Source organism: Ailuropoda melanoleuca, chromosome 8, assembly GCF_002007445.2.
Source record: "Ailuropoda melanoleuca isolate Jingjing chromosome 8, ASM200744v2, whole genome shotgun sequence".
Lineage (NCBI taxonomy): Eukaryota > Metazoa > Chordata > Mammalia > Carnivora > Ursidae > Ailuropoda > Ailuropoda melanoleuca.
Window position 1 is genome coordinate 18,806,477 of NC_048225.1, and position 19,869 is coordinate 18,826,345.

The following is a 19,869-nucleotide window of genomic DNA, read 5'->3' on the forward strand; positions in this document are numbered from 1 at the left end:
TCTTAAAAGGTGAACAGGACTCCAGGAGGTAGATACGGGGGGCGGGGGGGGAGGGCCCTCCACACACAGGTTGTGGTAGGTATGGAAGTCGGGAGGCAGGAGGAAAGTGTGCATTAAGAAAACCAGGGGAAGATATATAGGACTATACACGAGAACTCTCAAAGATTGTCTAAGGAGAGATAAAGTATTGGAATACAGGTAAGTGTCAAAATGATTTTCAGTCGAGAACTTTGAATTCCATTCTGCGGATTTGAGACTTTCATGGGGCGGGCAGAAGGATGGTATCGGCTTGTATTTAGGAACATTGAATGCCAGAGGTGTGACTGAGCACAAGAGAGGAAAGGGAGTTGAAAGAGGCTGCTAAGAAGACTATTTTGGAAGAGTCTCAGCAAGGGGCCCTGGGGGGAGGGGAAGGAAGGATGGGTGAAAGAGCTTTCAGCAAATAGAATTGATGGGATCCAGCGACTCGCTTTTTGTGGGGTGAGATGGAAGGCGTGGATTTGCATGGGAGACCGGGAATGATAATGCTGTGGAGAAGGGGCAGTAGCGAGAGGAGGTTCAGGACAGCAAGCTCGGCTTTCAGTCTGAGGGGCTTGTGAGACATGGGATTGGAGAGAGTGGCCCCTCGGCAGCAGATTGCCCGGCTGACGTGAGCAAGTGTGATGAGAGCCAGAAGCAGGTAGGAGAGTGAGTCTTCTGCTGCAGGGCACAGTTGAAGAAGTCCTGTGAAGCAGGAGATGGTGTGGGCAGTGAAGGACTCACCTTCGGGGAAGGACCACACTTCAGGCTGAGTTAGCAAGAGAGAAGCCAGCATCTGAGGCCGGAAGACTTAATAGAAGAAAGGGGTGTGTGGCATCCAGGGCAGCGGGGGTGGGGAGGGGGAGATCTTCAGGAACAGCACAGATGATCAGTAGCCTTAAAAGCACAGAGAATAAAGGGACAGATGACAGTATAAGTGTATTGACTGATGTTTTGGATGTACGGAAAGCCGAAATTGAGGTCTCCTTGGGTGGCATACATCAGGTCAGCTGATAGGGGGCCGCTAGTTGGTGAGGGAATCTCAAGGACATTTTGATCAAGTGTGAAATACATGTTGTTTGGGGCAGTTGGAGTGACTCTCCTCCACATTAGAATTTTAGGCCCACCCCTTTACTGAATCCCTCCTCAACAGCCTGTTCTCAGTGGGGATGGAGAGTTTGGAGAAGGATAAAGGGATCTCCTTTCATTCCTGCATCTGGAATCACCATGTGTCAAGATGTCCCTTATTGAAGGGAAAGACCGGAGCCAAGCTGTGGGTGTGTTGTGTCAGAGACGGGCCCGTGCTAGGCGTCATCCACACCCTGGTATGTCTGTGAGCAAACTTGTTGAGGTTAGGGGTAGAGTTCCTGGCTGTTCTTCTAGCAATGTAATCCTAGAAAACAGTTTAATCCTTGGAGTACTTGGCTGTGGGTTGAAATTGGCCCGAGAGAGAGGCAGCTACCCCAGAAGGGTGAGCACCTGAGTTTGCCCTTCCAGAGTGTCCCCTGGAGGCCGTGTCCCACCGTCTCCTTGCCACCATTCGAAGGCTCTGCTTTTCCAACTGAAGAAAAGGAACATAATTTCCTCTCTCCAGAGTTTGCATAGTGAATGAGTTGGGCTGGGTGGTCAGAGGATAAAGATGGTGGATAGGGGGTGAGAACTTGAAGAGCTTCTTTTTCTAAATCACAGGTATTGTTAGTATTATAATTGAGATCTAAAACTGAAATCTGATTTAGGGTGAAGCAAAATATCGGGTCTTACCTTATGTGTCTCCACACATTCTCTGGTCACATCGTCTCCCTTTTCTCTGGCCTCCTTTGTTTCACTTTCCTTCAAAAGTTAGAGCCCTGCCCTCGCATCCCCCTCCGCCCACTGTTCCCTCCTTCCCACGCTTGCTGGTTTGGGCTCTGGGCTTCCTTCCTTCTCTGCTGAGGATCCCCAGGTGGAAGGTTCTGCTGAAAGGTGCATGGTTTTCATTGCAAATGGGTTCCACGGGACACCTGAGGTCACAGCTTGATCCTCATGCAAATGACCGTGTTCCCCACCCTGCACTGCACTCCCTTAGGAAAGGCTGGGATGAACAGGCCCTCACAGCCTCAGATCTGTGCTGTTCCCGGAGCCTGGCCCTGCTCTCTGACCACTGAGTGGGTGAGAAGAACCCTGGGCTTCTCATTAACCCCCCAACCCCACTCTTGTGCTTTCTTTGGCTTTGCAGTCTCATCCTCGCTTTCCTTCCCATTTCTCCTCTTTCCCACTTAACCTTGTCCTTGTCTTCCCTTGCCCCACCCTCTCAGCGCAAAAGCAAACACTTGTTAGAACTTCACTGCATTCACTTTTCCTCCCTTCTTCCTTCATCCTCTATCCTTCTCTTCCATCAACAGCACAAGCTCAGTTTCCAGCAGTAAATATTTATACAGCTTATAAGCCTTGGTGTAAGTGGGTTCAGGTACCGTGGGATGTGTAAGATACTTGTTGTAAACACAGTTGGGTGGCAGGGACTATGGAAGGCAAGAACTTCTGCTCTGTTCATCTTCGCCCTGGGCAGGGGACGCGGAGAGCAGCATGGCTTATGAGGAAATACTCCGTTGTGCATGAGTTGGCAAGTCAGAAGACCCAGGTTTTGTTTCAAATGCCTGTGCAATCAGAGGACACTTTAGCTCCTCTCTGCCGTGCCTAGGGCTTCATTTTAAAAAGAGGGATTATGGCACTTGTCATTACTACCTCCATGGAGGAATGTTTTAAGAACCTAGTGAAATAGTATGCGTGTGACTGTTTGGAAAGTAGGATTATTCTTGACCATTTTTATGGGCACATTATCTGCAAAACAAAATGTCGAAACTGGGTCTGCAGCGTTTGTATGAGAAGAAATCATAGTATTAGATGATCTCTGATGAGTCTTTCAGCTCTTAAATTCTGCTTTCCCTAGACAGTTTTTGGCATGTAATAGGGACTCTGACAGTATTTGGATGGATGGACAGATAGATGGTTGGATGAATGGATGAATAGCTAAATGTCTAATTGCCCCACTTACCCCTTCTAGTCCCATTTCCATTTCCCATTGGCACCACCGCCCCCACCTGGCCAGCAGCAGTATTACGGTGCCATGAGTTCCTAGCCGGGCCCTTTTCTCCCTGTTTCTCCCCAGCCCCTAACCCTGGCTCCCTGAGCTGGCTCCTTGGGACCCGGCTTTGGCCTTCAATCACTGACTGCCTGTCTTTCCTCCTCCTCCCTTCCCACCCCACTCCCTCTCTCCATCTGCCCCTGCAGCACTGCCAGTAACTCAAACCGCAGCACGCCGGCCTGCTCCCCCATCCTCCGGAAACGGTCTCGCTCGCCAACCCCGCAGAGCCCGGACGGAGACACCATGGTGGAGAAGGGCTCAGATCACTCCTCGGACAAGTCCCCGTCCACGCCCGAGCAGGGTGTGCAGCGCAGCTGCTCCTCACAGTCTGGCCGGAGTGGCGGCAAAAATTCCAAGGTGAGCGGGACCCTGCCGGGGACTCTAATTCTTCGTTAGCTGGCTGCAGGAAAGCCGGTGCTGGGGGGACGGTGAGGGAGAGAGCCCCTTCCTCGAGGGCCCTTGTGTCAGTGAGGTGAGGGTGGGACAGGCAGGGGAGACCCTAGTTAACGTTATCTTCTCAGCTAAGGACTCAGAGTGCCCCCGGGGAACTCATTATGTTTCCACAGTGACTGTTCTCTCTCTCTGGGCTAGGGAGCCTCCTGGACCTTGAGATTTGGAGAAAGGGTGCTCTGGGGACCAGAAGGGGTCATCTGTTTAGCCCAGCTTCCTTTTTCAAATTTGGGATAGAAAGGAACATTATTTGGGACAACTATAGGGCCAGGAAGAGAGTCCTTGGGAAGAGTGGTGTTTTTAACCCCCACCCTGGCTGTCTTTCTGCCGTACCTTTCGTAATAACCCACTTGGTACTCATTTGGCCAGGAGGACGGTGATCGAACCTCCCTGTCCCTCCCAGGGTGCTGCCGCCTGGGGATCTGGGCCTTTGCCTGAGGATAAGCGTAACATAAGCCCCAGGGGGACCTGGGCTGTGGATGGGTCCCCAAAGATTTTCTTATCTCCCTCCTCAGTCCTTTGGGAAGCAGGAGATATCTTTGCCTAGACAGACGTTCCTTCAAAAAGCTCCTTACTGTTGGACTCCTAGGCTAGGGAGGGGTAGGGGCCCCTGGGAGGCACGGGAGCTGGCTTCCCACCTGATTTGTCTTTTGATTTCTTGTTCTTCCTCTTCTTCCCCACCATTTCCCAAATACCTCCTTTGCATGCATGGTCTTAGTCTCACAAGCGCCTCTCAAAAGTAAGCCATCTTTTGTCTCTGTCTTTGGTCTCCCCTCCGGTGTTGAATTGTCTGTAGTGCTCCGCACCCCTCCCTCCGCCCCCGCCCACTCTGGCCCATGTCTCGCTTGGTCCCTTTCCCAGAAGGGCCGGCCCCACTGCCCCCTGGCAGGCTGGCTTGAAGTTACTGAGGGACCATTCCTGTTGCACCCAGAGTCAGAGAACAGACCCGTCCCCCATCCTCCCCTGTCTCTGCCTGCTCCCCGAACACTGCCTTGGGCTGGGAATCTGTTCCCTCCTTACATGGAGCCATCTAGAAGCAGAGTCCTGCCAGGGCTTACTTCCGTTGCTTTGGGGAAGGGAGGCCCCATCCAGTGGGGGGGCTTCAGGTCCTGATACCCCCTCATACCTGCTTTAGTGAGTGAGTCCTGATTCCCCGGACAGGATAAGTGAGGGTCACAAATGCCCATAGGTGAGTTCCCCGGTGCAGTAGATTGACCTCAGGAGCCCCACCTGGCACCCTCCTTCCCTCCGCCTGCCTACTGACAGCTGCTCTGCTTGGGTACCCCTCACCGCTTCCTCTCACTGCCCAGCCCGGGGGCCTGTGAATTGTGATCAGAGCGGCACTGTTCTCCCAGAAGGGCAGGGTGCTAGCATCCAGCGGTTGGTGGGCATTGACGGTGGCCCCTGCCGGGCCCCACAGCAGTGCGACCAGGTCAGGAAGGCCAGTCTGCCCAGGGCCCCCGGGATTTCAGAGGTCCGAGCAGAACTTGGAGGGAGTACAGCGTGAGCAATTGGTATTTTAGAACAGCAGGACTCAGGAAATAATCCCCACGGGGGAAAGAAGGTGGGATGGCTCCCGGAGAAGAAAAAGCAGAGGAATGACTTAATAATAGTCTTGAGCCTCTGTAAGTGTTTTGGGGAGGAGGAGGAGGGCGAACAGCTGTTCTCTTTCCTGAGGGAAGAACAAGAGGCTTCAGGGCTAATCCTAGAGTCTGTGACCTTCAGGCTAAAAGCTGCTTCTGAGGACTTGACACAGTGGCTCCTCGCTGTAGGTAAGGGAAGAGGAGCTCTGGCTGGCGTGAGCGAGGAGTTCTCTGTGGGGCCGGTGCCCCAGCCCGGCCCCTCACCCCTCTGGCTGGGGAGAGCATGCGTGTTGCCAGACACACGCCTTGGATTGTTCTGTCTCTCTGGTTCTGCCCACGGACTTTTTGCACACTTTTCCATCCTAAGGTGAAGCTGCAAGCTTCTTACGCTCTTACCCCATGCCTAGCAAGGCACTCAGTGGACCCAGCGGACCTTACTGACGGCCATCCGTACCCACCTACAGGGTGCCGGTGTCTTTCCATCAGGTGCTGGGTGGATGTGAGCACTCGGTGATGAGAATTTTTAAACATCTCCTACTGAACGGCAGGTCTTGTGTAAAGACCAGGTTCCTGCCCCTAGGCAGCATACAGTCTAGGAAGGGAGAGAAGACACATGCCTAGATTTTCCACAGACCAAACCTGTTAGAAGCACATGTGTAGCTGGGTGGTTACATGTCAGAGGCTGGGGGAACTCCTTTCTGAGTGGGGTGTTAGGGGCGTGTTTCAGGGAGCCCATCCACGGAGCCAGGTGGAGGCCCTGAGAGGCAAAATGAGGCATAAAGAAGGGCCTAAGAGCTGAGCGTGAATTCAAAGTTAGCCATGGCTCCCCTTTCATAAGGAGCTGAAGAGGGAGGTGACTGGGGGTCGTGGGGGCTGGGTTTTATTTTCCCTTTGAGGAGCTCAAGGATGGCAGACACATGGTCTTGGAGTCCCCTGGTTTGGAGAGCTGCAGAGGTGAGGTGGCGATACCCCCTCCCCTGGTGGACCCTTGTCTCAGGTTGACGTATCCACGGCGAGGGATCTGGTAGCCAGAGCTGTGGTTGCTACCCAGCCAGGCTGCCTTACCTCCCTCCCTGCCGCCCGTCCACCTCACAGAGGGGGACACCTCCTGTGTTTTCCAGGCAAGCTGGAGATGGCTTCCCCTTCTCCCTGGAGCCAGGCGTCCTGCCATGTCCGCCTTCCCACCCCAGGGCCTCCATTTCCTTGTGTTAATCTGCAGGGTTTGGGCTAGGGGGTTAGTAAGGCCCCTCTTCTGTGAATCTGTAACTAGACCGCTGAGGCTGACCCTTCCTGGGTGCAGCCGTGCCCAGAGCATTGAGCTAGAAGATGTCAAGTCTTCTTTCCTTTTCCACCACCCAGCTTCCGCTCTCTAGTGCTGGCTTGTGGCCACTAGGGGGAACCAGCGGCCGCTGTCTGCTCCCAGGAGCTCCTGCTCTAGGCCGGCCCCAGCGAGTCACCGGCCCCCCGCCCCAGCCCAGGCTGGGTGGGCTGTGTCACCCCGGCTCAGTGGCTTTGCTCCTCCTTTCCCCTTGACTTTGTCTTTGAATCCTAATTTTTATGGTTTTTTTTCCCAGTATGACAGACTTAACCTGATCAAAGTAAGAAGTCTCTTTTTATTGCCTACCTCCTCCAAGTAGAGCTCCTCTCTCCCCCTCCTCTGGTCCCCCAGCCCCCATCTTCCCAACTCCAGGAACCTTTGCACTGGGGAGATGTTTTTAGGGAATGTGGGTCTCTCTCCAGGGGCCTTGCATTCCTTTAGTGCCTATTCTTGAGACCCCTTCTAGGAGGTCATAAAAATGTGCTCTGCTCAGCTCCCTGTCATCAGCAGCTCTGTCTTTGAGTACTTTTCCTGACTCCCTCCTCCCCTTTTTAGACAAATCCATTCATAACCTGTCAGAAGAGCCTTCACCCCCACCACCTAGTTCTGTGTTTCCCGTGCTTCTGGCCCTCTCTGCAAAGGAAGGGCATTTCAGGAAACCTGCAGGGGCAGACAGCCTAACTTGTGCCAGGGGACACCTCTGCTCTCGCCGCACCGAGGTCGGTAGCCTTCTCTGGTTTCCCCGCCTCCAGGAGCTGGGGACTCAGCCCTGGGAGAGCAAAGCTACAAGGGTGAAATTTGCCTCCAGGAGGCTGGTCAGAGTTCAGAGACCCATGCCCACAGTAGGTATTCTCAGGAGCTCCTGTGGAGCGGGGAGGGGGTGCATTTTCCTCAGGGGTACCCTCAGAGGTGGCAGATAAGAAGCTGCCTGGAGATGACTGCTTAGGGTAGAGTCTCACGCTGAGGGGGAAGACAGAAGTCCTCGCTCTTGATGGTACATTTCACATTTCAGTACTTGGGGACACAAATTCTTATCCCCCGCCCCCCTTTACAGAAGAGCAAATATTACAGAGATGGGACATGGGTTCCCTGGTCGAGGCTCTTCATCACTCTGAAGCTGTTTGTTCTAATAGATTCAGAAGGGACACATATCTGTGTGGCAGTATGGGAAGAAGGAAAATCTACCTCTTCTGTGTACCTTGGGCAGGAGCGAGAACACCGCACAGGAGTAATCATAAAGGATCTTGGGTCCCCATACCCAGCCCGAGTTCGTTCCTGTTGGCCCTTTCCCTCCTAGGGTCTTCCAGGAAGGCCGGGACAATGGGGTAAGGAGCTGGGGGGCAGGTGACAGAGCATTTTCTCGGCTATGAAGCAGGTGTCTGAGGGCCTGGCTTTGGGTAGATGACATGCGGGGACCTGGGGAGCCGTTGAGGCTGGCAGCACCGAGAGAGTGCCTGTCCACTGCTGGGAGTTGGTGTTTAGGGAGTGTCTGCACAGCCTTATGCCCTGTGATCTCAGAGGCAGCTCCAGGAGTGAAGACCTCCTGAGGTGCAGATCAGGTCAGACGCTGCCTCTGCCCCATCCACTCTCCTCCAGGTACGGGTAGCCTGCACCACATGTTTGCAGGCTAATTTTTGGATCCAGGTCCAGGATTCCCACATGACAGTAGCTCCCTCAATAGTGAAATAGTTGGTTTTAAGTATTCAGATCTGGCCCCTTTACCTGCTAAGAGCTCTGGATTAGAGGAGAAGGTAAGGCCATGGTTCGAGTATGTGGCTTGCACGTGGGCCATAGTGACAGCCTTTGTTGGGAAACGACTATGGAGAGCATCTAGAGAGTTCTTCTGGTGGAGTGGGAGAGCTGGCGAAGGGGGAGAGCTCATGACTGTACTTTTGTCGCCTGCCCTCCACCCCCACCGGACATGCTCCCAGTGGACGTTCTGAGACTGTGACTGCCCTTTCTTTGCCTTACAGGTCAGGGCCTCCTAGACGAGGCAGGGGGATAAAGGCTGCCGGTTGGGCCCAGAATCCACACCTCTGTGTACAGTTGTTGACACACAGGCATGGTTTTCTCCTACATAGTGATTCTTTGCTGCACTTATACCTTTGGCAAGCTTCTTACGACTGAAAATACCCCATTTCCAATCCAAAACTGTTGTATCAGCGCCTCAAGGAATGGGGCCCAGGCAACTGTGTGTGTGTGTGTGTATGTTCCTATCTGCCTTCCTGTCTGTCTGTCTTTCAAGTTGGGTATGCATCAAGGACTCCTGGCCATAGAGATTGGAGGTAGACAAAGCACAATTTCAGCCACCCCTCTGTTGCCATGAAAACGAGTCACCTTTGCCCAGGGCCGGGAATGGAAAGCACCTGAATTCTGGAGCTGGTGCAGAGTCTTGATCTGGTTGGTAACGGAATTCCAGCACTTCAAAGCAGGGAGGCACCATTAGCAATGATGTGTTTCTAGCTTCCTCCCAGGGCAGAGCCCCCAGTACTTCGTCACCTTCGTCACCTCAGTCATCAGCCAGCTGTTTAGTACGAGGAGAAGTGGACTCCTCTGCTCCCCGAGAACATAGTTGGAGGAGGTTTCCAGGCAGCCCCTTTTCTTCCTTGACCCGAAGGGTCCCCTCTTGCCTTCTGCAGACGGGCTGACCTGGGGCGGAAAGCTGGGTTGGTCTCTATCTGCACTTTGCTTCTGGTCAGGGCCCATCTGGGGACTGGGTCTTGGATGCCTGCAGTGCATCTTTTCCCCCATCAGAGAACCTCGTGATGGGGCTCCGACTCCCTTCCAGCTGAGCTCTGGCTGGTGCTGCTGCTGCCTGCCGCCCCAGCCTTGGTGAGGCTTCCAGCATGGACCTGCCCTGGGCCTCCTTTCTGGAGCTGTCTTGAGAAAGGAGGACCCCTCTCGAGCAGCCACATGGGAAGCATTCAGCTGCATTGGTATTCCTCCTCCCTGCCCGCCCTCTGCTGTCTGTGTAACTTTCCCTCAGGAGCCGGGCATACCCCGGCCATTCCCACCATCTCTTCCCTGACTAATGGTACCTTCTCTTATTTTGTCCTTTCAGAAAAGCCAGAGTTGGTATAATGTAAGTATCTCTGTTTCTCTTCTCATAGGGTACGTGGGAAGTGGGTGGGGGATGGGAATGGTTGGAGAATGGAGAGGTGTGGAGTGCAGTTTGGCTGGCCCATGGGCTTGAGCCAGTTGAGGGGCCTCTGGCCAGCCCCCTCCCTCAAAGACCAGACACACTGGTTATCCTCTGCAGCAGGACAGGACTGCTGGTGAAGGAGGATTTGATTCAGGGAGACCAAAGAGGGATGGCCCTCCTTATCCTCCCTTAGACTCCTGGACAGGGCCTCTCCAGCCCCAGTAGAGGGGACTTGCTGGGGGAGGCATCCAAAGACCAGGCGGAATTCTGGGACTGGGACAGCCCTGGGGCCTGAACTTAGGACCCAAATCTCCTTCCCTTAGCTGACACATTTTGGGGGAAATGCAGCCAGAAGACTTTTCCCCACTAGTAGAGAGGCTGTCCCATGTAATGGAATTTGACTTCTGCCCCAAGGCCCACCTCCACAGCCCCAAAGGGCATGTGCCTTCTAGAAGACATCCGCTTCTCTTGGGTCTGTGGTGAAGGGGTCGTCTGTGGTGGTGACAGCTTAGCCAGCTGCTCCGTAGCCAAAAATTGTATTGTGGACAAAGCAGTCCATCCAAGACCACAGTCCCCATCACACAGACTGGGCTGCAGCGTTCTGAACTTTTCCCCTGGAGAGCAGCTGACCGAAGTCTCAGCCAGCCCCCGCCACATTGTACTCTGCCCTCTGGGACTGCACTGCAGAGGGCCTGGCAGGTCCCCGTTGTTCCTGGCCCGAGCCTGCCGTTCCCCACATTCGCGTCTGCTTGATCATGCAGGTACCACTCTCCGCCTCCGCTGGCACCAGGCTGCACTCCAGCGGGTTTCCCGGGTGTGCAGAAGGCGGGGGAGAAGGTGGCTGAGAGTGATGGAGGCTGTGGACACCGCGGGGGGTGGGGAGGAGCCTTGCGTTTAATGTAGGGACTTGAGTCTGAATCGTGTGTTCGTGTGGGGTGAGGTAGGGGGATATTTTCAGTGGTGCCCCAAAGCCAAGCACATGCCAGTCAGCCCTGGGGCTTCTGATCTCTTGCTGCTCAGCGGGCCTGCCTCTCCCTGGGGGGCTCTGCCCACCTAGCCTGGCACACCCGAGGTGAGGGTTGGAGGGCTGGGCTGACAGAGACAAGCTGTGGGCTGAGGTGGCCTGTGTCGGGGAGAAGCCAGACTACACCCCCGCACTCCCCAGCCCTTCCCCTTGGACCCACTGTGGTCTTCAACCCCCGCGCTGCTTAGAGCTCACATCCTGGAGGCGACAGAAGCTGCTTCTGTGAGGGAGGAGAGTAGGGGCCGCTTTCCTGGGAGCCATGTGGGGCCTCCAGCATCCCTTGCCTGACAAAACCTCCCCGCTCTCAGCGGTGTTGCGCAATTAGTGCCCCATGCCCCCAAAGGGAACAGGAAACAGGTGGCTGCAGACATGGTAGACCATCGAAACAGCCAAATTTGGACATGCAGTCCCCCCCCCCTTTTCTTGCTGTCTTTCTTTCAATTAGGCTTTTCTGTTCCAGCTCACTTTCCCTTTCCTTGACTTCTTCCCTACCCTTTTGACTCTGGCTCCTCCTCCTCTCCTTTCTCTGATTTCCATTCTCTGGCTGGCTCTCCCTTCCTCTCTGCCGCTGGCCAGCCAGCCAGCAGGTTTTCCTTCCCCTCCCTGGCTTCCTCAGAGCCNCCCCGCCGCCCCCCCCCCCCCCCCCCCCCCGCACATCACAGCAGGCACCTGAGCCTTCACAGAATAAAGGATAGGAATGGATGCCAGCGACCGCAGGGGCCCAGAAACTCAGGGGCTCCTACAACAGATGAGTAGGAGATGGCAGAGGAGCCAGGAGTGGCCGGAGCCCCGCTTCCTGCCTGGAGTCCTGCAGCTGGAGACCCTTCCTCCCTGACTGCACGTCTCCTACAGTGGGCCTCCATGTAATGTCATCTCCCAGACTTTGCTGGGACTCACAGATGGTCAGTGTCTCCTCCAGCCTTCTCCCCCTCACCCCAAGTGAATTACAGAAACATGACAGACTCTCCACTCAGCACAAATCATTAACTCACAGAGGCCGAGTCCACAAGGGACTCTGTGCTGAGCAGTGTTTCGCGCTCCCCCTGGCCGCCCCCTCTCTGGGCCGCGTGCTCTCACTCTGAGGCATCTTGCAGACACCAGGGGCCCCATCCAGAAATGTCTTCTGGCTGCCTTTCCCTTGGCTCTGTGTCCACGTTGCCAGGCAGACGTGGCTGCCTGTCTGCCTCCCATCTGCCCGGGTCCTGCCCCGCTTCATCTGTGGAGGCCTGACACGGGGGCAGGCACAGGCTGTAGCACGGAGTGATGTGGAGGGACAGGGAGATGGTAGGCAGACTCTGGGAGGCCGAGAGGTGACGGGGGACCTCCAGCCGGCCCGAGCTGCAGGTATTAGGGCTGTGTCTGGTTTCCCTTTCCGCTTGTCTTCATGTGTTTCCACAGTGGGAGGGAATCAGCAGCTGGTGGAGCAGGTGGTGCCCTAGAAAGGCTGGCTTCAGGTAACCCTGGGCTCCTCCTCTAGTGAAAACCCTGCTCTCTTCCTGAGGCCGAGACTGTGCCCTGGCTCTGGGCTTGCCGGCCTCTAGTGTCTGGAGGAAGCAGGCAGGATGCTGCCTGTTTCACACAGCAAGCGTCACCCCCGTCCCTGCCCACTGGGATGGTCCCCGTGGGCCTGAGCATGGCCGTTCCTCTAGGCACCGTTGTCCTGCCCCATCAGGAAGCTACCATCTGGGCATTTCCCCAGAGCCATGTGAATCGATGCCCATGGGCGTGAGGTGCCCCCATGCTCCCAGCACCTGAGCCCTTGGGTGGCTGGACACCCCCCTGCCATGTGTCATATATGAGTCTGTGCTCTTGTGTGCAGAGGCCCCATCGGGAAACTTCAGTCCAAACCGCCCCCCGCCCCAGCTCCCCAGCACTGCCCGCCAATAGTACATTCAAGGTTTTCTAGAAGGCACTCACCTTGCCTCTGTGTTGCCCCGTCTCCCCTTTTCAGTGCTTCTGACAGCCCTCTTTAAAACTCAGGGTGGTGCTCCAGCTGGGCTGTCGTCTGAGGTACCACGGTTGTGTGGATGGGCAAAGGCTTTTTCATCCCAGCTCTAGGACAGTCACACATGCCCTGGTCAGGTTCCAGACCGGGTGTCCTTGCGGAGCTGCTGACCGTTGAGAGAACATCTCAGATTGTTGGAGTAGCTTGGGTCTGATGGGAGGCCCACCCAGCACCTCCCCAGTCCCCTCCCCAGCCCCCTCCCCAGCCCCCTCCTTTACCTGCCTCTCTTCCACATTTTGCTTTTTTTTCCCCCCTCTGATACTTGTATCTCTTTTTCTTGCCAGAATAATATAAAACATAGTGATAATGAATAGACTTCTGTAATTTCCTGGGGCAAGATTCCACTATTCCACTATATTTTTAAATATGGTATTTGTGATATATATTCATTAATTTATTTATTTTAAAATTTTTTATTTAAATTTAATTTAGCTAACATATACAGCATTGTTAGTTTCAGAGGTAGAATTCAGTGATTCATCAGTTGCATACAACACCCAGTGCTCATTCCATCACGTGCCCTCCTTAATGCCTGTCACCCAGTGACCCCACCCCCTCCCACCTCCCCTCCAGCAACCCTTAGTTTGTTTCCTAGAGTTAAGAGCCTCTTATGGTTTGCCGCCCTCTCTGATTTCATCTAATTTTATTTTTCCTTCCCTTCCCCTATGTCCGTCAGTTTTGTCTCTTAAATTCCACAGGAGTGAAATCATATGGTATTTGTCTCTCTGACTTATTTCTCTTAGCGTAGCACCCTCTAGTTCCATCCATGTTGTTGCAAATGGCAAGATTTCATTCTTTCTGATGGCTGAGTAATATTCCATTGTATGTAGATACCATGTCTTCTTTTTCCATCATCTGTCGATGGACATCTGGGCTCTTTCCACAGTTTTGCTATTCTGGGCATTGCTGCTATAAACATTGGGGTGCAGGTGCCCCTTCAGATCACTACATTTGTATCTTTGGGGTAAATACCTAGTAGTGCAATTGCTGGGTTGTAGGGTAGCTCTATTTTTAACTTTTTGAGGAACCTCCATACTGTTTTCCGGAGTGGCTGCACCAGTTTGCATTCCCACCAACAGCATAAGAGGGTTCCGCTTTCTCCACAACCTCGCCAACATCTGTCATTTCCTGACTTGTTAATTTTAGCCCTTCTGACCTGTGTGAGGTGGTATCTCATTGTTCCACATTTTACTTTCACCTCTCCAGCCCAGGAGGAGCGGTCATCATGATGGCAGACCACTTTGGCCTAAAGAGTGGGGCCCGTGGAGGGAAGCGGCTAGTCTCCAGGAACACGTGGAAAGGCTGAGGCGTGAGAGCTTCTGGTCTCTAGCCAGGGGTATGATATGCAGGTCAGGAGTGGGGTTTGAGGGGTGCCTGGGTGGCGCAGTCGTTAAGCGTCTGCCTTCGGCTCAGGGCGTGATCCTGGCATTATGGGATCGAGCCCCACATCAGGCTCCTCCGCTATGAGCCTGCTTCTTCCTCTCCCACTCCCCCTGCTTGTGTTCCCTCTCTCGCTGGCTGTCCCTATCTCTGTCAAATAAATAAATAAAATCTTTAAAAAAAAAAAAAAAGAGTGGCGTTTGAAGGCGGTGCAGTCTACAGCTGCCTTAAGGCCATCCCAGGCTTGATTACATCTATGCCCCCTTACATTTGCCCCCCCCCTTACTTGGCGATCCCAACTTTATTTGTTAAGGCCCCAGTCTTGGGAGGTGCAGCCCCCATACACTTGAAGTGGTGGGATAAGCAGAAACAGAGCTTTCGTTTCAGTAGGGAGCCAGGGGCAAAGTTGGAGATGGGAGGGGGATGTTCTGTCCCCCAAAGATGGTCCCTGTTGGTGCGGTAGGCTTGCATCTTGGATGAAGCAGTCATGGGTCTCCTGCTTGGTGCCTTGCCTTGTATGGGCACAGGTGACTGTCCTCATCTGCTTCACCCCTTCCTGGGGGAGGAGGGTCAGTCATCATGGCAACCCAGAGAAGCAGAGTGTCTGAGGTCAGAGGTTAGGAGCCTAGGCCCTGGCGGTCGGGAGAGACTTAGCACCCAAGCTCCTCCTCGATGCCTTGGGATGGGGATGCTGCTTTTTTGGTTGGGGAGGAAGGGATAGTGCCAATCCTGTGGGAAGACCAAGCAGGTCTGGCAAGCATGAGATTGAGAGCAAGAGAACAAAGGCTTTGTGGGCATGAAATTGGGACCTAGGGGGACAGTACAGAGAGTGGAAATTCGGAGACAGGACTTGCTGCCTGCAGCCTTGGCAGCCTGTTCTTTCCAGGTAGGCTGCCTGTGCTGCCGTCTGCTCTGCCCGTCTTCCCGCTGTTACTTACATGGTCTTGGAAGAGTCTTCCTGACTTCCGCTTCCCCGACCTGCATCCCTCACCTTCTCTGGAATGGTCCCATCTCTCCTGATGAGACCCCCTCTCAATCCCACTCCTCTCTTTGCCTTTCTGCATGACACTGTCCCACCTGCATCTCTCTCCTTTCTTTGCTCATTGCCCTCCTCCCCGGCATGCCACTCCTCCCTACTCCCTACCTGGCTTTGTTTGGAGGGCCAGGATTCCCTTTGAGGGTCTTAATTGATTCTTTCCCAGGTGAGGCCAGTACCCCACCAAAATCCCTCTGTTTCTCCCCTGGGTTCCTCCACCTCTCCCCTCCCCCGTGCTGTACCCAGGGAGGGGGTACCACTTGGTCCCAGCTCCCAGTGTTTGCCATCGAGTTAATGTTCAGCTCAGGTCAATTCCCTCTCCTCAGGCCGGAAGCTGCCTGCCTCCCTGCCCAGCCCAGCCCAGCCCAGCCCATTCCATCATGGGGGGTGTGGGAGACAAAGGCTGAGCACTGAGACTTGTCTCCCGCGGGGTTATCTCCCCGGGTGTATCCTGCCCCTGCCTCACCTTTTCGGCCCATAGCAGTATGTAAATGTTTCCAGGGAATTAACTGTAAGGATTCAGCTTTCGTGGGTCTATATACTGCCTAGATCTTGGGGTCTGGTATGGCCCAGGAGAGAGGCATTATGGTCACCCTGGAAAATGGAACTGCTGGGGTCTCCTATCACACTGCAAAGGATAGCGCTGCCATACGCAGGGCAGAGAGAAGCTCGGATGTATGGTTTGGGGTGTTGGCAGGGATCGGGCACGGAGAAGCCATGCACGTAGAGATGGGGATCGGGCTGGCTGTGCACACGTCAGCCGCAGTGTGAATAGGAACAGTTTTAGAGGTGTGTAAGGAATGTGTTCATTTGGTAAAGAGTTTCTGAATAGCAGGTCATGCTCTGCTGTAGAAGATAGAGCTGTTTGAGGCGTAGATCCCTCCTGGGGAAGACAATAGTCTGATGGAGGTACCACGCTGTACTGGTGACGGTGGAGGCCGTGGGGCTGTGCACCCTGTGCAGATGATGAGAGACAGAAAGAGAGGAGTTTGGGGAAGAATTCAGACTCTTTGTCTACTTTCTCTAACACCGTTTAACCGGGAGACTCTGGGTTCCTTGGAAACAATCTTTGGTTTGGGAGTCAAGAATCTCCATTTTTAACGATTTATTTATTTTTTAGAGAGGCGGGGAAGGGCAGAGGGAGAGAGAGGGGGAGAACCTCCAGCAGACGCCCCACTGAGTGCAGGGCCCGACACAGGGCTCCATCTCACAACCCTGAGATCACAACCTGAGCCGAAACCAAGAGTGGGATGCTTCACCGCCTGCGCCACCCAGGCGCCTCAAGAGTCTCCATTTTTAATGCATTCATTAGGTCCTTTTAAAGTATTCTCGTGTTTGAGTCCTGCTGGCTCAAATCTCAGAGACTCCTAGGCCAGAGGCACCATTCATCATCACGTGCAGGCTTGGGACGCTCGCCGCACTGTGGGCATAGCTGTGGAGGGCGAGGCAGGTGCCCCGTTTGTTTCAGAGGTCTGACTTTCCTGGGGACCCGTGTCTTCCCAGTCCCAATGCTGTGTATTTGCTGCCCTAGCTTCTCTGTCTGGAGCTCTTCCTGGCCCCATTGGCCTGGCTCCCATTCCCCAGCTTCCCTGGGTTGGGCTGTTTCCTTTTGACCCTGGGGCCAAATTCTCTGCTCTTAGCATTGCTACTTGGCCCTCAAGGTCTGAGGAGCTGCCTGGGAATCCTCTTGGCCTGGATCCCCCTCTTGTTAGTGCTGGAGGCAGGGCAGGGTCCCTGGAGCTGGTGACCTCAACTTGTCCAGGCGATCTGCCCAACCTCTCCCCACCAGTACGTCGGCCATGAGAGGAATGGAACTTCCAAATCTCCTGCTGGTGCTACACACAGGGAAGTTGGTGGACTGGTGGGTCAGTGCCGGGAGTGTGCTCCAGAAGTCCCTGGCTGTTAGCATCTCCAATTTCAGATTTCATCATAGCAGCCGTGCCCCTGGCACCTCCCCCACCCCTCCCGCTTGGGAGCCCTGGCCAGCTACTTTCCATTGCAGGAAACATCTGCTGGGGAGGCCAGGCTAGGCCGGGGGGTTACTGGAGGACGTTGGCCAGTACCATCACCCAGATCCTGTAACTTGAGGCATGTGTAGGGCTCTGGCCCTGCCCGCCCACCCACCCTGCCTCCCTCCTGCCACGAGCGACTCTAACAAAGAAGTTGTTCGCTGGTCAGCCTAGGAGAGCACGGTCTGGGGAAGGAAAGGGGTGTGTGCAGGGGTGGGGGTGAGAGCAGGCCTTGTTGCCACAGCCAGTGGTGGCTGCTCTGCCTGGGAGAGGGCTGTGAGTCATAGGGACCAGTGCCCGCCCAGCGGAGAGATTGCACGGTGAACGGGCTGCTTTATGGGAAGGGCCAAACGGAGCTGGGAGTTCATTCTCGCCCCGGAGTTTCCGACCAACTATGAGCTTTGTGTGAGTAACCAGCTGGGTGCACCTCCGGACCTGGCTGCGGGGTTGTCCTCGTCCTGCGCAGTTTGTCCACCAGGAGCCTGCTGTCCGGAGCCCTCAAGCCAGCCCTGTGCACCTGCCGTATTGTCTTGTGTCTTCTGGCCTCAGCTGGCTTCTGGGAGTAGCTGTCCACACTGACCAGGAGGAGGGGCTTCACCACATTCTCCGGGTCACCCTCAGCCTGAAGACCAGCCACCTTGTGGGAACCAAAGTGGGACGACGCCAAACCTGGCCATGGGAGACTGGCTGGCCAGCCTGTCCCAAGAACCATGCTGACCACACCCTCCCCGTTGTGAGGTTTCGTGCTGGGAACAGACCTCTGGGAGAGAAAAGGAGGCCAGTCAGGGTCACATAGACCCTCTGCCAGAAGCCAGACAAGACTGACTGTTTTCATCCTGAGGGGACAGTCAGGAGCCAGAGCTCCAGGAGCCGAGCTCCATTGGGAGGTGGAGCTGTGGGGAGCCATGGAATCTTTGACTGAGTCTGGGGTCCTCTGGAGCCTCCTGCTGGAGCCGGACAGCCAGCCTTTGCAGTGGTACCTGAGGAGGTTTACGGATACACCTGCTGGTGCAGAACTCTGCTGCTGGCACGGATCTGAGGAGATCCCAGCCGTGAGTGTACATCCCAACTTCTCTGGGCCCGTGTGATGGGTCTGCCGCACCCCTGTAATCCCCCACTCGGCCCTGCTGCCTGAGGGCTCCACATCTGACCATCCTTGAACTAAAATCCTCTGACCATTTTAAATTGAAGTAGGTGAGCCATGCCTCACCTTCGGAGGAAATTGCTTCAAGAGCACGGGGGTGGGAGGCCAGAGGGCCGGGGTCTCTTGCATCAAAAGGGCATATGGGGGCAGGTCAACCCAACGCCACTTTAGAGTCTGGGAGGCAGAGGCCGGCCTGCCATCCACATTGGCAGCCCGGAAGAATCAGGGCATTTATTTGCAAGGCTGGGTTAAGGAGTCCCTGCACTCAAGCCAGTTTTTGTAGACCTGGCTGAGTTCAGAGGTCAGGGCTGGCGTTGCCCTCTCTCTCCACGCGGTTGCAGCTTTGTTCAGAGGGGAGGAGAGGAACAGCTCCCTCCATTTGCCAGAGGTTTGGTTTGGAGATGATGGCCAGACGCCATGCACCTCCACGTCTGTCAACGTCTGAGTTCCCAGTGGAGGCGAGAGAGGCAGGGGCGAGGCAGCAGTGTGGAAAGCACATGAGAAAGGGGAGGACTTCCAGGCTTTGGAGAATTGGATGCCTGATGCCTGGTTACATCTGGAGGGGGCTTGGGGCCCTCTGGTAGGCTTGTCCTCGGGCTGATAGTGGAACGTTGTAAATATGAAGACTCGCCTGATTGATACTTTTTTAAAAGAAATTTAATTGTGGTAAAGAACATAAAACTTAACCATTTTAAGTATTTCTAAGTATTTCTCAGTTCAGTAGCGTTAAGTGCAGTCACACTTAATGTCCAATGTCCAGAACTTTTTCGTCTTGAAAAACTGAAGCTTTTTTACTACCCCCTCTGGGAAAAAAGACCACTTGTGGGCATGAGGGACTAGTGAGGGCCCTAGAGTAGGTGAACGTCTCAGTTCGCCAGAGTGAGCGAAACAGGCTTCCCTGTTTCCCTGTTGGGACCAAGACCTGGAGGCGCCATCATAGAGCAGTGACCCAGACCAGGGGCTCTGCTCTCCTCTCCTACTTAGTAACCACATACTTTGGACAAGTTGCTTAACCTCTCTGGACCTCAGCTTCCTCGTGTATAAAATGGGATAATAAAAACAATGTGGTCCAATGGAATGGTGTATGTGAAGGGCTAATCACAATGCTTGGTGCATGGTAATGACTCATTTCACATTTGCTCAACTGAAGCTCTAGAAGGTCGGTTAGACGTAATTAGGAACTATTTTTTTTTTTTTAAGATTTTATTTATTTGAGAGAGCGAGCAAGAGAGAGAGCACAAGCAGGGACAGAGGGAGGGGGAGAAGCAGGCCCCTGCTGAGCAGAGAGCCTGACGGGCTCAGTCCCAGGACCTTGGGATCATGACCTGAGCCGAAGGCAGATGCTTAACCAACTGAGCCACCAGCTGCCCCTAATTAGGAACTTCTTGATGATCAGGTGGTCAGGTGTGTGGGCTCTGTTCTGCAAGGTGAGGGGGCAGTTGGATATCTCAGTATAGGTTTGGAACTAACCTACGGGCCAGAGGAATGTGGTATTCGGAGGTCTTTTCTAGCGGTAGAAGTCAGAGGATAGGTTGGCTTCTAGATACTCAATCCCAGTGGCCCTGATACTTGGTTCAAACATATGGCAGGTGATTTTTGAAGTTTGGGGCTCTATAGCATAGCATTGCTTGGGGGAAGG

The 19,869-nt window shown here is 54.4% G+C and overlaps 1 protein-coding gene across 7 annotated transcripts in view; it reads left to right on the top strand.

Moving 5' to 3' along the window:
* The window catches only part of GRAMD1B (GRAM domain containing 1B), a 227,666-nt gene that overhangs the window by 184,548 nt on the left and 23,249 nt on the right, over nucleotides 1-19,869 (top strand). For 6 of the 7 annotated variants that reach the window (XM_034666001.1, XM_034666004.1, XM_034666000.1 and 3 more), the window contains 2 exons: nucleotides 3,286-3,496; nucleotides 9,552-9,572. In XM_034666001.1, coding sequence (XP_034521892.1) covers nucleotides 3,286-3,496; nucleotides 9,552-9,572 — 232 coding nt within the window. The remainder of the gene's footprint in view (nucleotides 1-3,285; nucleotides 3,497-9,551; nucleotides 9,573-19,869) is intronic. The other variant, XM_034665999.1, reaches the window with a different exon arrangement.